General features: G+C 54.5%; 5 protein-coding genes across 5 annotated transcripts; 3 read left to right on the top strand and 2 right to left on the bottom strand.

The window, feature by feature from the left end:
- Positions 1-326: 326 nt before the first annotated feature.
- Positions 327-1,942, bottom strand: Aspscr1 (Tether containing UBX domain for GLUT4; the record flags this gene model as incomplete). Its single annotated transcript, XM_032029934.1, has 2 exons — positions 327-1,740; positions 1,806-1,942. 2 exons carry the CDS (start codon positions 1,940-1,942, stop codon positions 327-329), a joined length of 1,551 nt encoding a protein of 516 aa, XP_031890601.1.
- Positions 1,943-2,726: 784 nt separating this feature from the next.
- On the top strand, positions 2,727-3,549 carry PUP3 (Proteasome subunit beta type-3; the record flags this gene model as incomplete). Its single annotated transcript, XM_032029933.1, has 4 exons — positions 2,727-2,729; positions 2,795-2,813; positions 2,886-3,337; positions 3,406-3,549. The coding sequence occupies 4 exons, from the start codon at positions 2,727-2,729 to the stop codon at positions 3,547-3,549; spliced, it is 618 nt and encodes a 205-aa protein (XP_031890594.1).
- A 278-nt stretch (positions 3,550-3,827) lies between these two features.
- Positions 3,828-7,002, bottom strand: ATP2A3 (Sarcoplasmic/endoplasmic reticulum calcium ATPase 3; the record flags this gene model as incomplete). Its single annotated transcript, XM_032029932.1, has 4 exons — positions 3,828-3,918; positions 3,969-6,592; positions 6,662-6,819; positions 6,885-7,002. The coding sequence occupies 4 exons, from the start codon at positions 7,000-7,002 to the stop codon at positions 3,828-3,830; spliced, it is 2,991 nt and encodes a 996-aa protein (XP_031890593.1).
- A 2,956-nt stretch (positions 7,003-9,958) lies between these two features.
- On the top strand, positions 9,959-12,403 carry Prex1 (Phosphatidylinositol 3,4,5-trisphosphate-dependent Rac exchanger 1 protein; the record flags this gene model as incomplete). The annotated part of the gene is made up of 6 exons (XM_032029931.2): positions 9,959-10,054; positions 10,102-10,419; positions 10,470-10,670; positions 10,723-11,176; positions 11,230-11,451; positions 11,502-12,403. The coding sequence occupies 6 exons, from the start codon at positions 9,959-9,961 to the stop codon at positions 12,401-12,403; spliced, it is 2,193 nt and encodes a 730-aa protein (XP_031890596.2).
- A 1,028-nt stretch (positions 12,404-13,431) lies between these two features.
- Positions 13,432-14,074, top strand: CGGC5_v001071 (SDO1-like protein; the record flags this gene model as incomplete). The annotated part of the gene is made up of 3 exons (XM_032029930.1): positions 13,432-13,595; positions 13,840-13,963; positions 14,018-14,074. The coding sequence occupies 3 exons, from the start codon at positions 13,432-13,434 to the stop codon at positions 14,072-14,074; spliced, it is 345 nt and encodes a 114-aa protein (XP_031890595.1).
- Positions 14,075-15,751: the final 1,677 nt, after the last annotated feature.

Below are 15,751 nucleotides of genomic sequence, written 5' to 3'. Positions count from 1 at the left end.
GTGGTCACAAAAGTGGTCTCTTTCCCGGGAAAGCTTCCTCACGGTTTCTGATGAAGGCTGCTGCATTTGCATCATGGGATAGCATTGCAGCTTCACGACAAATACCAAAATTTCAAGCAAGCCCGTTGCTGCCTCGATTTGCTACTTCATGAGCTCGGTCTCGCTTGTGCAATGTGACTTGTATGATATGATTGCCTCTCTACATGCTAAATCATCGGAAGCATTGGTCTCATCCCTCTAAGCCTTAAACTCCGCCCATGGATACCGCGCACCGTCCGCACAGAGCAGCGCTAGATGCTTTACATTAGAAGGGAAAACAACTCCATCTACTTCTTTCCAGGGAGCTTAAGCCACTTGGGTAGTTTCTTGGCCACACTACCCTCACCTACCTCGCTCTTCTCTGGCTTAGCCGCTGCGGCCGCCTTCTGACCGTCGTCTTTCTCATCTACGTACTTGGGTACGTCTGGTACTGTAATGTCTTTGGCCCTCTGCGCAATGTCACCCTTCAGGAAAGGCTTCTTGCGAATATCCGCCGGCACGCTGTCATCCCAAACCAGGCTCAGAAGAACATTACGTGTGAGCTTGTAGTCGTGGATGAGCCGGTTCTTGGGCGTGTTCTCGTCCTTGATCACGGTTTTGCTGCCAGGAATCACCAGTCTGAAAGCTTGACCCGTGTGTGCCATTGCTTGCCTCACTCCTTGGTAAAGCGTGGCGCCGGTGGCCTCGTGGCCGAACTCCCACTGAGCAGAGGTGTTGTCGGGAAATCTTACTTTCACGACAACTTTCGAAACGGACGCTAGCTTTGCCTCCTCTGCCTGAGCCTGTGCCTCCAGTTCTCTGTCTGATAGGAGCCTCTTGTTCTGGGAGCTTTGCTGAAGTCGAGCCTGATGTAGTTGTGCATGTGCGATCGTCGGCGTGTAGTCGTTTTCTGATACATCCGCAAGAGCAGCTGCTGGTGTTGTGCCGCTCGGCGCCCGGAAAACACTGACGGGTTGCAAAGGATCGAGAGGTTCGGATGGGTCCACGTCCATTGCTTCAGGCTCTGCCGCTGCCTGGTTCGCCGCTGCCTGGTTCGCCGCCTCCTGGAGCGGCGCTTCTTTTGTTTGTTGGTTTTGTGAGTCCTCCGTACCCTCCATCGATGTGGGCGCTTCCTCGGTGGCAGTCTGGGCGGCTTGTTCAGTCGGCGCCGGTTGCGTCGCGGGCTCAAGGGCGGCAGCCTCAACCTGACTATTCTTCTTCGCCTCGGCCTCAACCTCGGCGAAGAACTGACTGATCTGCTCCATGGCGTCAAACAAAGTCTGCTCCGTCTTTCGGAAGGACAGCCTAATCAGGACACTGCCTGAGTTGTATCCAAGTTGCGACAGAGTCTTCTGGAAATCCTCGAACGTCGCCAGCTCTCGACCCATGATGTTGAGCACTGGCGTCTCGTAGTACATCTGGCCGCTGCCAGTTGCTCCTCCGCTTGTCGTCTGCGCGACGCCGCGCGCGGTGATGTTGAGGTTCTTGCCTTGGCTAACACCGCTCTCGAACTGGCGCAGAACCTTCCATGTCGTGAAGTCGCTCGGGAGTTTCTCAATCAGTCGCCCGTTCGGCGCTGTGTTTGCTTCGGGCATCGGCAGTTGGAGGGCGACCGAGACGGCGGAGGGAGTGTTCGACTTCTGGACGAGCTCAAGCTTGGCGCCGGGGCTGAGACCGCTTACTCTCCAGACGATAGACAGATCGACGGTCTTTTGCTTATGTCTGCCAACTGGTTAGCAAGTGGTGACAAGGAATTTCTTATGGTTCTCTGCGGGTGCGTAACATACTTGAGGATGTACTTGTCGCTCGACAAGTTCAGCTTCTTGCAAGCCTCTTGCAGGACATCTGTCATATAGGTGCCTGGGCTAACCTTGACGGTGGCCCTCCGCAGGTCCGAGCCGATTACCACCACATGCGAAGACATTGTGGTAATATGATTTTGGTGTTTGATTTTGCAAGATCGTATCCGACAGCGGGAGAGATGTTGGTCGTCGTGAGGTGAGGTAGGAGAGGTTGGCCTTTAGCTGTTGTATCAGGGTCAAAGTGTCGTTGGCGGGGTTGAACGCTCGGCGGGGGGCAACAGCAATGTTGCGTCAAGCTCTCGCGGCTTGTATTAGTGATGGAAGTCGGCGGAACAATGAGGAAAGTGACGGCCAGGCACTTGGCAGCGGTATTGTTTTGTCCAAGGCCGGAAAGGCGGTATTCTAGGGTAAGAGATTGTATAAACCAAAGACTTTGTCTTGCATTCAGGTTCTAAGCATAGTCGAGGTACCTACTTCTCAATGTAGGTAGGGAAGGCGGGATACGTGAACAGGCCAGGCAGACAGGAGGTAGTCAGCAGAGGCAACCGGGGACGTGCATCATCGCTGAGCACTCACTGAGAGCTGCCCAGCCCGGCAGCAAGCTCGGGCCAATCAGCTAGCTTCAGCCCGCTGTACGTGGATTTTCCGACCGCTTCGGCCGCGCCATGCGTGTTTGCCTTGCCCTGCAGTAGTAGCAGAGCAGTGGTGTACCTCAGCATTCCGATCCCGTCAACCTCCAATTGCAGCTCCCACCTGCCCATTCATCACGACCACCTTCGACGCAACACCAGGGCTATCCACAGCCAACCCCGCGATACATCACGACCTGATCCTCGACGGCCCCTCTGCTTCTACTCAACACACAAGCTTCCCAGTCCCCAGCGGCCCCTCGCTCCAGGAGCCAAGATGGTATGCTCGTCACTCCCCCTCCTCAGCCTCGAGGTGCAGACCACCAAGCTAACTCCTCCTCCCAGAGCTCCCCCTTCTCCATCAGTTCGTTCCCCTCAACCCGATAGAGCCCCGATGTGCATCGAACTCGCCTTCCTAACATGTAACCTTTTACAGATGGCGGTGCCTGCGTCGCAATGGTCGGCAAGGACTGCGTCGCAATAGCCTGCGATCTCCGTCTCGGTCTCCAGGCCCTGACCGTCTCCAACAACTTCCCCAAGATCTTCCAGTACGGCGACGTCTTCCTGGGCCTCACCGGCCTCGCCACCGACGTCACTACCGTCGGCGACCTCTTCCGCTACAAGGTCAACATGTACCGCCTCCGCGAGGAGCGCAACATCGCCCCTACCACCTTCGCCAACCTCGTCAGCAGCTCCCTCTACGAGCGCCGTTTCGGCCCCTACTTCGTCTCCCCCGTCGTAGCCGGTCTCGACCCCAAGACGGGTAAGCCTTTCATCTGCGGTTTCGACAGCATTGGCTGCATCGACTTCGCCAAGGACTTCATCGTCTCTGGTACCGCCTCTGAACAGCTCTTCGGCATGTGCGAGAGCTTATGGGAGCCGGATCTGGTACGTGCCTCTCTTGAGTTTGCAAATTTCCCAAATATTACGACAGGTTCTGACAACATTTTCAACAGGGCCCGGAGGAGCTTTTCGAAACGATCTCCCAGTCTCTGCTGAACGCCGTTGACAGAGATGCACTGTCTGGTTGGGGTGCGCACGTGTACATTATTGAGAAGGACAAGGTCACCAAGAGGCTGCTCAAGGGCAGACAAGACTAATTTAACGACGGTGAGAAGTGGTGGGAAGAACGTGCTCAATAGGACCGCTGCAAATAGACGGTTTCTAGCTGTACCAATAGATGGATACAATCCACTATGACGGCCTACGAGGCCTGCATGAACTAGACGAATGACCTTGTTTTACAATCACTTTCTTTTGGGGCTTCTAGCCTAAGTGTGGTGCTATGGCGTCGTCTTATGTACACTGTGTGTAAGATATGCCAGCTTTGCTATGTTACAAGTGGTCTATGATCTAGCTTGAGCTGATCTCTATCCGTCTAAGCCTCCTTCTTTGCCTTGGAGGATGCGATCGCCTTCTTCTGACTGAAGAACGATCTCTCAACAGCCTTAAGGCCCTCATCAATGAGACTAGAGAAAAGTTAGTATATCGTCGGAAAGCTGGTCGAGGGGAAACTTACATGACGGGGGCGCTGATGTACAAGACCGCCTTCCACTCGTTCCAGTTCAGGGGCAGAATGGAGAACAGGCCCTGGAGGAAGGGGGTGTACAGCAGGGCGAAGTGGAGAGCCATCGAGAGGGTGATGGCGTAGACGAGCTTCATGTTGGCCCAGAGAGGCAGAGACAGAAGAGACTCGCTGGACGAGAGAGCGTTCATGGCGTTGAACATCTCAATGACGACGAGAATTGACAATGAAACCGTCGAGGCAGACTTGGCGGCGTTATTGGCGAACATCTCGCAGCCAATCTCGGGGAAGTCGCTGGAGCAGCGGTGGAAGTGAGAGAGGTGCGAGAAGTTGATCTGGGGACCCTCGGGGTTGTACATGAACCACCAAGCGTAGCCGGCCACAGTCGCAACACCGACGTAAGTGCCAATGACCAGGTAGCGGAAGAACAACCAGCCGCCGATCAGAGGCTCGTCACGCTTTCTCGGCTGACGTCTCATGATATCGTGGTCAGGAGGGTTGAACGACAAAGCGGTAGCGGGAAGTCCGTCGGTGACCAGGTTGACCCAGAGAAGCTGAACAGGAATCAAAGCCTCGGGCATGCCAAGGGCGGCAGTCAAGAAGATAGAAACGACCTCGCCAATGTTGGATGAGATAAGGTAGCGAATGAACTGCTGGGTGTTATTGTAAATGGAACGACCCTCCTCAATGGCGCTCTCAATGGTGGCAAAGTTGTCATCAGCGAGAACCATGTCGGCGGCAAGCTTGGAAACATCAGTGCCGGAACCCATGGCAACACCAATATCAGCCTTCTTGAGAGCGGGAGCATCGTTGACACCGTCACCAGTCATGGCAACGACCTCACCCTGCTGTTGGAGCAGGTCAACAAGCTTCGACTTGTGGCTGGGCTCAACGCGAGAGAACAGGGAAGCAGTACGAGCAGCCTCGGCAGCCTCGCTCTCACTCAAGTTCTCAAATTCTCTGCCGGTGAAACTCTTGCCCTTGAGGTCCTCATACTCGCTGAAGACACCAATCTGTCTGCAGATGCTCTCCGCAGTGTTGCGGTTGTCTCCAGTGATGACAATAACACGAATACCAGCGGCCTTGCACTGGCGAATAGAGGCGGCGACTTCGGGGCGAGGGGGATCAAGCATGCCAACCAGACCAAGGAAAGTGAGATTCTGCTCGAGCTGTGCGTACTGTGCGGTAGACTTTGCTGACTTCAACAGGGGGTTGTTGCCAACGTTGTCGACACTGGCGAGAGCAATGACACGGAGACCACGGTTGCCGTAGTCGACAACCTCCTTGGAGATCAGATCAGAGAGCTTGCGGTCGAGGGGCTGGCGCTTTCCATTGGCGCCAACCAGAGCGTGAGTGCACCGTTCAATGATAGACTCAGGGGCGCCCTTGACAAGAAGCTTCTTCTCTTGGCCGTTTTGAACCAGAACAGACATGCTCTTGCGGTCTCTCGAGAACTCGTAGGTAGCAAGGCGGGGGAGATCATTCTCGTACTTGGAGCTAGCGTAGTGAATGCAGTCCTCGGGGTTGCTGTTGGACGGGGCGCAGGGACCAATCTTCTCAACCAAAACCCTCAGAGCACCCTCGGTGGGCTCGCCGACATTGGAGTAGGCGGCACTTCTAGCGTCGTACGCGAGCTTGGAGTCGTTGCAGACAGCCGCAACTTCAGTCATCTGGCGGATGGTAGCAGACGAGCGGGTTAGATCAGTGACCTTCTCGCCGTTGAAAGAGATGGAACCCTTGGGGGCAAAAGTGGTGCCTTCAACGTCGAGCTCGACCAAGTCGCTGCCATTCTCGTTGAGGTAGACGATCTTGCTCACACTCATCTGGTTGGTGGTCAGAGTACCGGTCTTGTCGGAGCAGATAACGCTGCAGCTTCCCAGTGTCTCAACCGACGGCAGACTTCTGACAACGGCGTTCTTTGCAGCCATCTTGCGGGTGCCCAGAGCCAAACAGGTGGTGATAACGACAGCGAGACCTTCGGGAATAGCGGCAACGCCGAGAGAAACAGCGATCTTGAGGTAGTAGATAGCACCCTTGGTGAAGCTTCCGTGACTGGGGTCGCTGAAGTGGGGGATGTTGATGAGCCAAACCAGAATGCAAATGACCGTAATGACCTTGGCGAGGCTGTCACCGAAGTCGTTGAGCTTCTGCTTGAGGGGAGTCGGCTCGGAGATCTGAGCAGTGATGCTCTCGTGAATGTCACCAATGGCCGTCTGAGATCCGGTCAAGACAACGACAGCCTTAGCACGACCAGTAACAACAGTCGTTCCAGAGAACAACATGTTGACCTGGTCCTGCAAAACGGCCCTGTCATCCTTGACGACGAAGGTGTGGTCCTTGCCGACACTCTCACTCTCTCCGGTCAGGATGGCCTGGTCGACGGCGAAGCTGTTGCTCTCGATGGCGACAAGTCTGCAGTCGGCAGGGATGCGATCACCAATGTGAACGGACACGATGTCACCGGGGACGAGGTCCTCGGCCTTGACGCGGGAGACATGGCCATTGCGAATGACGTTGGCCTCGTTGGCGGAGTACTCCTGGAGGGCGGCGATGGCTTTCTCGGCGCTGCTCTCTTGTGAGACACCAACGACGGCGTTGAGGATGAGAATGGTCAGAATCTGAAATACCGGCACTGTTAGCCCGAGAAAGTCTTGGTATTGTGGGTATATGCATCTGGGATTACGTACCACTGCTGGGTCAACGAAGGCGCTCCAGCCTTCCTCCTGGTCGAACAGGGCGAGGACAAACGAGACGGCGGCTGAGCCGAGAAGAATTATCACGAGTTGGTCCTTGAACTGCTCGAGGATAAGCTCCCAGATGGGAGTGGGCGGGTCTTCGGGGATGACTGCGGACAGACCGTTAGCACGGAGCTATCGTGGGTTTCGGGTCTCGTGTCGCAAAGCAACTCACCATTTCTGCCGTGCTTCGTTCTTGAAGCAATGACTTGCTCATCAGTGAGACCGGTATTGGGGTTCACTCCCAGGGTAGAGAGAACCTTGTCGGTGGGTGAGGCGAAAGCGCTCTCCATCGCGAAAGATGCGCCGAGCGCGGAACGTGGCTTATCGAGAACCGGCAACAGCTAGCCGAGCTTCAACGGTGATCGATATCGAGATCCGGCGTATTGATGGGAACGAGAACGGTAGTTCTTCAACAGGGGAAGAAAAGGGAAAGAAACTCCAAACCTGTACCGAACAAAAGGTTTAGGAGTCAAAGATATGAAGGAGAGAAGGTGCTGGAAAAAGTAGGAGATCAGACAGCCAGCATATCTTATTGCACTGGCGGTGGGGCAGGAAGCTGAAATCGTCGCCGAACAGCCAGTTTCCAATACGCTCTACGTGTTCGTTCAGTGGCCGGTGCCAGGCTACCCTTCTGCAACTCTACTTTTTTTTGCCGTCGAGAAAGATCCCGAGCTAGTCCGTCTCCGGCTAGTCTCGGTGGGGGGCTCCCCCTGCTACAGAGGTCCCAAGGTCCCAAGGTCCCAGCTTTTCCCCTGTGTTTCCCTGTCCGGATCGGGGACTAGCCACTGCGACGATGAGGCTAGAAAACGTGGGGCAAGGGCCAATCAAGGTCTCACGCAGCATGCTGCAGACGGCAACTCCAGCCAGGGCGGGGAGCGCGTAGGGCAGAGCAGCAGAAAGGGACAAGTCATCATCAAACACTGAGTTTGCTGCTGCTGAGCATCTGAGCACCGGGAAACACCAGCAGGTGGCAGCCTCGCAGTGTTCAGCACTCAGGTGTCAGATCTACGGCCTGGGAGTGGGTGCCTTCGTTTCGTTAATTAGTAAGCTTACTTCGGCAAAGTGTTGACCCTGTCTTTATCGTAGCTTACCCGACATGAGTGCCTACCTGTCAATTGGTGAGGTATGATGTATCCTGCTGCCGCCTTATCGATCCATCCAGGTGCCCTACTTAGGTAAGCGAGCTGCGATGATGATGCTTACATAAGAGTGCTGGGCAAGCGTGAAAAGGACACTTCAGAAACGAAACGACTGCCCATTCCCGATACGAACCAAGGCCCGCGGGCCCCGTCTTTCCTGGACTGGGACTAGGCCGCTCCGGAACCACCAGACCCATCGCCGAGACCGAGTCAGGTTTTAAACGAAGCCGAACATGCGGCGAACGGCAATGCAACGCATGCAATCGCATCGTGGGCTCATGTCTTGCGTAAGGTAGGACGAAGACGTGGGCCATCGGCGGCGATTAACGTCTTCATACCCACTTCAAAGTCGCTGAGGTCTCAAAACTTTTCCACGCATCATGTTGTATTCCTCGGGCGCGCGATGCTGGGCAAAGCCACCGAAGCCAATGGTTGGGCAGGGGCGAACGGATGGCAAATCTTGATGACCGGTACACGCCAAAGAGACCGGTAGACAGAGCGTCCTTTGTCTCCCGCTCACTACGCCGCTCGTCGAGACATGGCGCTGATAGAAGGCGGCCCGTCACCGCCATGTTGAGCTGGCCATGTATGAAGGACGCCATCTTCAGAAACCTCCATTGAGCTTCAATCAGTCCCAATCGTCACATCCGGACCAGAGGACAGCATCAGCATCATATGCATGTTCCGGCTGGACGTTGGTGCAACGCCGCCGTCCAATTCGCGTCGGCGACGCAAGATCCACGGATCTTGACCCGACAACGAGTCTCACACTAGCTCTGCATTTTCTCGTCCGCTGCATGCCGCAGCTGCATTCCTCCCGTCCGGTTCGTTGGTAGACTCGCCGGGTGCGACTTTCCACTGCAGGTCCGTACCACGGCGCGCTTTCTCGTCGGAGCCAACCTGTGAGAGCTATGCAGCTTGATCGTCGTCAGGACTCGAAGCCGGCGAAGCAAGTGCGCGCGACATAGTCCCGGCCAAGTTCCAACTACGTGGTTTCGGCCAGGACTTTCCACTCCTCAATTCCATTGTCTGTTTTAGCCTCCAGACTTAGCCTCCAGACTTCCTCCTCCGCCATGTTGAAAGAGCCATCCCACCTCCTGCTCTTTCTCCAATTCCTCCCTTCCCTCCTTCGCTCTAGTCAACCCCCACAGGACTTCGTCCCGTCTCCTTGAGTCAGGAACTCCAAGCCGCGACATCATCCTCGTTGGCTTCTTCAACCCTCCCGAAAAAAAACCATCTCCCGTAGCTCGCAGTCCTACCAATTTTGCATCATTCATCTCCTGGTGTTGCTCACGTACATCATGTTTTGAATCCTCTGGGGCTTGCTTTTTGCTTCTTCTCTTTTTTGGTGTCTTGGAACCCAGTCTTACTATTCTCTTTCTTGGACCTCAAAATGGCATCGCCATCGCCACCAGACTCTACATCTATTGGAACAAGTTCCCGCTCAGGTTCCGTCCGAATCACCCGTAAGACATGTCCCGCCACATCCAATACCCCGTCGCCAACGCCCCGGCAACACTCATCCACCACGGACGACCAACTCGAAGATGTCGACCTTTCATCTGAACTTGACGGCCTACATATTGACGGCGTCGAAGTGTGGGACACTCTGAGTGGCATGGCTGCTTTTGGGCTCGAGCACGATAGCAACAACTCATCCGGCAACACTACCCCATTCCCTCGCATCTCAATGGACGACAGCGACGAAGACGTTCAGGAGCTGTCAGAGTCAGACGCACTAGGTAAACACCATGGACCTTTTCACAAATGGATGAGGAACCTGCACCGACGAGCCAGGCAACGCCCCAAAGCTATGAACGCGGATGGCACACTACCCTGGAAACTCCTCGACCCGGCTGATAGGTCAGCTCTCTCTCGGAGGACTCGACACAGGAGGTCATCATCAGGCTCATCTTTCGGTTTTGTTGCGGCAGTGAGAAGTGCTAGTGTCAGTCTTGCGAGCGGCAGCGTTATGTCCCGTCCTCGGGGATACGCCCGCCGTTCCTTTGCCCAGTCCAGAACCGATCGCAGCAGTAGAGCGTCCTTCACCGCAACAAGGTGCTCAGAGGACAGTTGCCATGTTGAGTGGCCTGTAAGGGCTGACCCGATGGCAACGGAGCGTGCTTTACAACGCCGGCGCATCTTGGAGGAGCTCATTCAGACCGAGGAAGGCTACATTGGGGATATTCGCTTCCTCATGAATGTATGTCTCCAGCCAAGCACGGTGACCTACGGAGCTAAACATCGCAGGTATACATTACGATTCTTGCGTCTCTCCCGACATTGCCAATGGGTTTGAGGTCTTCGATCAATCGAAATCTTACCGACATTGTTGAACTGCACGAAGAGCTCTTGGGGGAACTGCACAGAGTTGTCCCAGACTCCGAGTATTCGCAAGCAGATGTCCCTGCTACAACTAGCAAAGTCCCTACTCGTGGCCACCAACGGTTAAGAAGTCTCGATTCTGTGCCAGAAGACGACAGGGCCATAAGCTGGCTGCAAGATGTTCCTGGGATGATGTCAGAAGCACAGACAGCGGGCGCCGTCGCCAAAGTCTTTAGCAGAAAGGTAGGCTCTCAACTGATTTAGGTTACTGCAAAGTGGCTAACAAACACGAGATGAACCGGTTCTTCGTTTATGAGGAATACGGAGCCAAGTATGAGCTGATGATCAAGGATGTCGCCTCAGCCCACCGCACCATGCCCCAATGGGATACTTACCAGAGGGGTATCGAGGCGCTGGCTTCTTCATTAGGTTCTGCAAACTCCCATGCCGATCAATCAAAGAAGTCATTGACTATTGGAGACCTCCTCGTGAAGGTAAACACCAAGAGTCTTGGATGTGTGCGACCACAAACTGACACGTAACCAGCCGATTCAGCGCATCTGCAAGTATCCGCTTTTGTTTGCCGAGCTCCTGAAATACACGCCCGTCGCAGACTGCCCCAACTCCCACATGGAGGTGGAGAGTGCGCTTCTCCGGTTGCGAGAGGCGACGGCGGAGATCAACCGGGCAACCAACGATACTCGGATGAAGTCTACCCTGGAAAAGACGTGGATTCTCCAAGATCGGCTGGCCTTCCCCGAACAAAAGCTAGATGCTGCATCAAAGAATCGGATCCGATCATTTGGCCATGTCGAGCTTTGCGGCGTGCTGCATATATGCTGGCAAACCAAGGAGGGTGCCAAGGGGCAGTACATGATTTGCCTTCTCTACCACAATATCCTGTGTCTAGCTTCGGCCAGCAAGGTCGACCAGATTTATACGATCCAAGCATGTGTCAACTTGAACGGTATCAAGATTGAAGAAACGGACAACGGTCGGGGTAGGTGCACAGCTCACTGTCTGCTCTGGCCCGTTATACTAACACAAGTGCAGGTCTACAGTGTCATACGGCTCCGTTCTCGTGGAAACTTGTATTCGAATGCGACTCCCAACTGTATGAAATACTCATGACTGCATGCACGCCGCGCGAGCAGGAGGAATGGCGCCGCAGGTTGTCGATTCCCAACAAGAGAAATGAGGAGCAGGTCGATCCCAACTTGTACAGCTCTATTGCTCTCCCCATCCGAAGCCTGGGCACGGTGTTTAGAAAACCAGGTTAGTTGTTACGACTGCCAGAGTATCGATTGTTGCTGACCACGATCAAGGCACTGTTGCTCGTCGAATATCGATCCATCGTGCCACCACCGTGGGCCCGAAGTCGCCCTTGTGCCAGGTCATTCTTAAGAATACCAGCGTTATGCGGGATGGCTCGGAGGGAACTTCGAGCTCATCAATCAATCGCTCGCAGTCGTTGCTCACAACAGCAAACCCGCGCATACCCGTCATTGCTCCTCCACGCGGCGAAAGAGCACGACTAGAGGCTTTGATGTCTGACATTTGGAGTCGCGAAGTGCTGCCGTTCCCTAGCATGAATAGCAGGTCCCGCAGCGAGCATCTTGTCCGGAGCTCCGCCAGCACTGTGATGCGGAAATTGAGTGTGGCGAGCATCGCCAGCTCCTTCGCGAAGAGGTCAAACAGCGTGGCTAGCATAGGCAAGTTCATGTCGGAGGATGACTCGGGCGAGAAACAGGAGGACGCACATCACGGACCTTCCACCAAGCTTACCAAGGCTGAGCCTTTCGACGCTAAGCACGTTTCCGATGACGAAGCGAGTGAAACAACAACTGCCCGGCTTCCGAAGATTGACGACGATGTCGAATTCAAAAGCACGGTCAGCGCTCCCACGACGCCAATGTTGGGCCCGGTCAAGCTTGACGTGCACGCCGATCCAATTGAGCGGCTGCGGCTAGAATGTGACAAAGGAGTGGCAGGAAACGCTCTACATTCTAGGCCGATTGTTCTGCGTACGGCGTCGGGCAATAACATCCCTCGAGCTCGTCGAAGCCCAATGCCGTCCAAGAGGTCTCCTCGCCCACTGGACGCGGTTAACCAAGCTCGAGCACAAAAGATACCCAGGCTGTCCCACAAGCCGTCGCTACGATGGGGAAGAGTTGGAACATTGAACAAGGAGGACTGGGTGCAGGGCATCCGAAGCTTCTTCCGATAAGCAGGAAGCTATGACTAACGAATGTTCATCACTACGGTTGATAGATTGGGTTGGATGGGAGCATGAAGATATCACATTCGTTATTTGACCCCTCGTTGGGTAATCTACGGTACCCGAGGCAGTCGGCCAGAGGTGACCTGTCCCCAGCTATTCTTAGTTTACGCAGCATTAGGCTGTTTTGGTCGTCGAGCAGACGAGAGCATAATGATACCCCTTCATTGCATGAAAGCTGGGGCCTTCGACGTACGTGTCGCGTGTGATGTCAGTGAGGCCATCGTGAGGGTTTGCAATGTGGCTTGATCTTTGATTGCCTCTGGTGGAAGGTAAACGGATGTCCGACCTCTCCAGGTTTTGGGAAGCTTCCACCAGGTTCAGCTCCAGCTCTTGAGCCCCACAATGGCATGCTGCTGTGGTGATTGCTGGTCAGCGAGGCTCGGGTGACTTGCGTCAAGGTACCCCGCGACACGAAAGTGCGGGAATTCCAAGGAGGCTGGACCTGCCCCGATGTTCCTTTTCCATCTGGATCATTCCAGGCGCAACGTGTGAAAACCCCTTTGGCCTAAATCTTGGTCAGAGAATTAGCAGTGACGTACTAGAGTGGTGTAATGCAGGAACGCTCAGTGTTCCCGGTACCTAATGGCGACGTACCTGGAAGGAGCACGGAGGCACTGGTGCCCCGCTCCCTCCCTGGGCAAGCTCGAATGGCGGGGCAGTGATGAAAGGCAGTCGCGTGTTCCCGCACCTATGACGTAGCTTTCTAATCACAAGCTGTACAGCTCCTGCCCTCTCCTGCCTTAGCTGAGGAAGCTCCCCTCCCTAGCCTACGGTTTAAAAAGCCTTTCAAGAAGCTCCCTTCTACGTTCATTCCACAGATCAATCACCATCACCTCAACAATATCAAGATACCCGACGATCCTCGTCTTCACACACACACAATCAAACACCAGCGAAAGACCTCCATTGGAGCTCAGTATCACACACCATCACCACACCTACCTACCACCTACAACACCCACACCACAGTCAAAATGGTTCGCGGCGAGGCTCAGCAGACCAAGGTCCACTACAAGGGCGCCAACGACGACTTCCTCATCTTCGTCGAGGACCCCGAGCTGTACAAGAAGTGGAAGGGCGATAAGTCCGTTCCCTTGGCTCACTTCGTCTCCTCATTCAAGATCTTCGTCACGCACAAGTAAGTCTACCACCGTCTGCACACATCATCAACTCTGTCGGCCTATCATTTCTTTACCCTTTCGACCGTCTGAAGACACTGGCGGCTGGCGATACGCATCAATCTCATAATGGCGGCTTGGGTCCTCGGTGGTTGGCCAAAGGCTGCACTCTACCCGCCGACCGACTTGGAGACCTACCCCTCACCCCTTCGTCACCACCACATCAGCCTCAATGGTGCGCGCGGCGGCTAACAACCCAAATAGGCAGGGCGCACAGGGCACTTACGATGCCGCCTCCAAGGCTTCATTGGAGAACGAGTTCGGCACCCACGTCGATGAGGATGTCATCAAGCAGATCTTGGAGAAGGGTGACACACAGAACGTTGAGGTAAGTTTCACGTCGATTCAGAATTGGTCAATCATACTGACGAACCCTCGACAGTTCCCCGACCGTCAAGGTCCCAAGAACGACTCCCAGGGCGGCATGGTTGCCCACTAGGAGGCTTCTCTGGCAAGACCATGCACCGGCTGGAGTCGGCATGGACTGTCTCGCAACCGGAAGGTAGTCTCAAGACGCCCCCACGGATCGAGACATACGCAAAGATTATCCAGGCGTAATGGATCAAAGCGTTGAATTTTGAGCGATGATGTTGTGCAGAAGTGGTCAGCGAAGGAATTGCGCTGGGACGAAGGATATTCGACATCAGGATGGGAACAGACATAATGAATCGTGGCATATGACCATTGCAATGGCGGGGAAGGTTTTTGCAGGTGGGCTACTATGAAAGTGGAATGCTACCTTGCTAAATAACCTTAAACAATCCCCCCGAGCTCGCCAATGGCTCACATCGACGCCAGTGTTAAGCCACGGGTCGATTGCATGGATTTCTACCTTAGTGATAAGATAGTTAATCATGAGCGCATGACATCCCAATTCATTTTCGTTCCTTACTTGGCATCTTGCCGTCGTGTGATTGTCAAACACCAAGATCCCGCCAAGTATGCACAATACTTGCCGCCGCTATCGATAATGGCCCGGGCGAGCATTGGCAGCAACTGTCATTCCTCACTTCAGAGTCGTCAGGCCTGTTCCAACTTCCTCCGCATCAAGACGATGTTTTCTTCACTTATGCTTTTCACATCAATTGACAGTTCGTTAGAGCAGAATGGACAACTTCGCACAATCGACTTCGCCCGGACAGCGTACCTGAACTCATGGCAGCAACCACATACAAAGCCCCGCTTTCCAACCGCTTGGTCATCACGAAGCAACGAAACCAACCGCCCGGGGCACCTGGGCTATATAAAGACCTGTTAACCCCAAACCCACGCGCAACACCATCTAGCTACCTACTGCAGGAACCAAAAACCAGACGATTTCTCGGGGCGCATGCAAAACACGCGAGAGAGGTGGTGTGTCCTGTCAAAAGAAGAGGAAAAAAAAATCGGTGTGGTGGGGTGTCAGTCACTGTCCACCGTCCAACACCCGCTGCTCGTGATGTGCGCCCGTTTCGACAGTGTTTCGGGCGGGTGTTGTGAGCGTGGAGACCTCGCGACGGCCCCTGCTCTCTCTTTTTCGTCGCTGTCGTCTCAAGAAATCTCGCCAATACTCTCTCTCTCTCCTCTCCGTGACTTGCTTGTTCCTTGCGCCCATAGACAGGCACGGCTGTGATGATAATAGAAGCGGTGCTATCGTCCCGTTTTGGGGGCAATTGGCCGTTGGGCAAAACCGCTTCACCTCCGCCACACCCCCGGGCTATATGTGAAGGGATGCGATGGGCGAATCCACATTTGCAATTTGCACTGCCCTACGCAAATTGCAAGATTGTAGCCGCATCTCTTGTTTAAATTTTCTCCGCTGGGACCCGAGCCTCTAAAGCGACATGGCCTAGGTCGAATACGAGAATTTGACGTGAGGTTGTCGCTTTTTGGTAGGCTTCTCCTTTCGGGAGGAGGGCTGACTGGATACTTACTCAGGGTCTTGTCAAATGATGTAAGGTTTTTTTTGTTTTTTTTGTCTTCTTCTGGAAGGATGGGAAGAAAGTAGGGGTGAACATGTCAGCGTGTGTTAAGCTTGTTTGCCGTCTTTACCGTGAAGTTTGAGCAAGTTTTCCCCAAGCGGCAACTGAAAGGGATGGGGGGAGGGCAGAGGGAGCAGAGCAGGGCATGGATGGGC

Source organism: Colletotrichum fructicola, assembly GCF_000319635.2.
Source record: "Colletotrichum fructicola Nara gc5 chromosome Unknown KSG_Nara_v1_contig01, whole genome shotgun sequence".
NCBI lineage: Eukaryota > Fungi > Ascomycota > Sordariomycetes > Glomerellales > Glomerellaceae > Colletotrichum > Colletotrichum fructicola.
The sequence above is the reverse complement of the archived record's forward strand: the minus strand, read 5'-3'. Positions and strand labels throughout refer to the sequence as shown.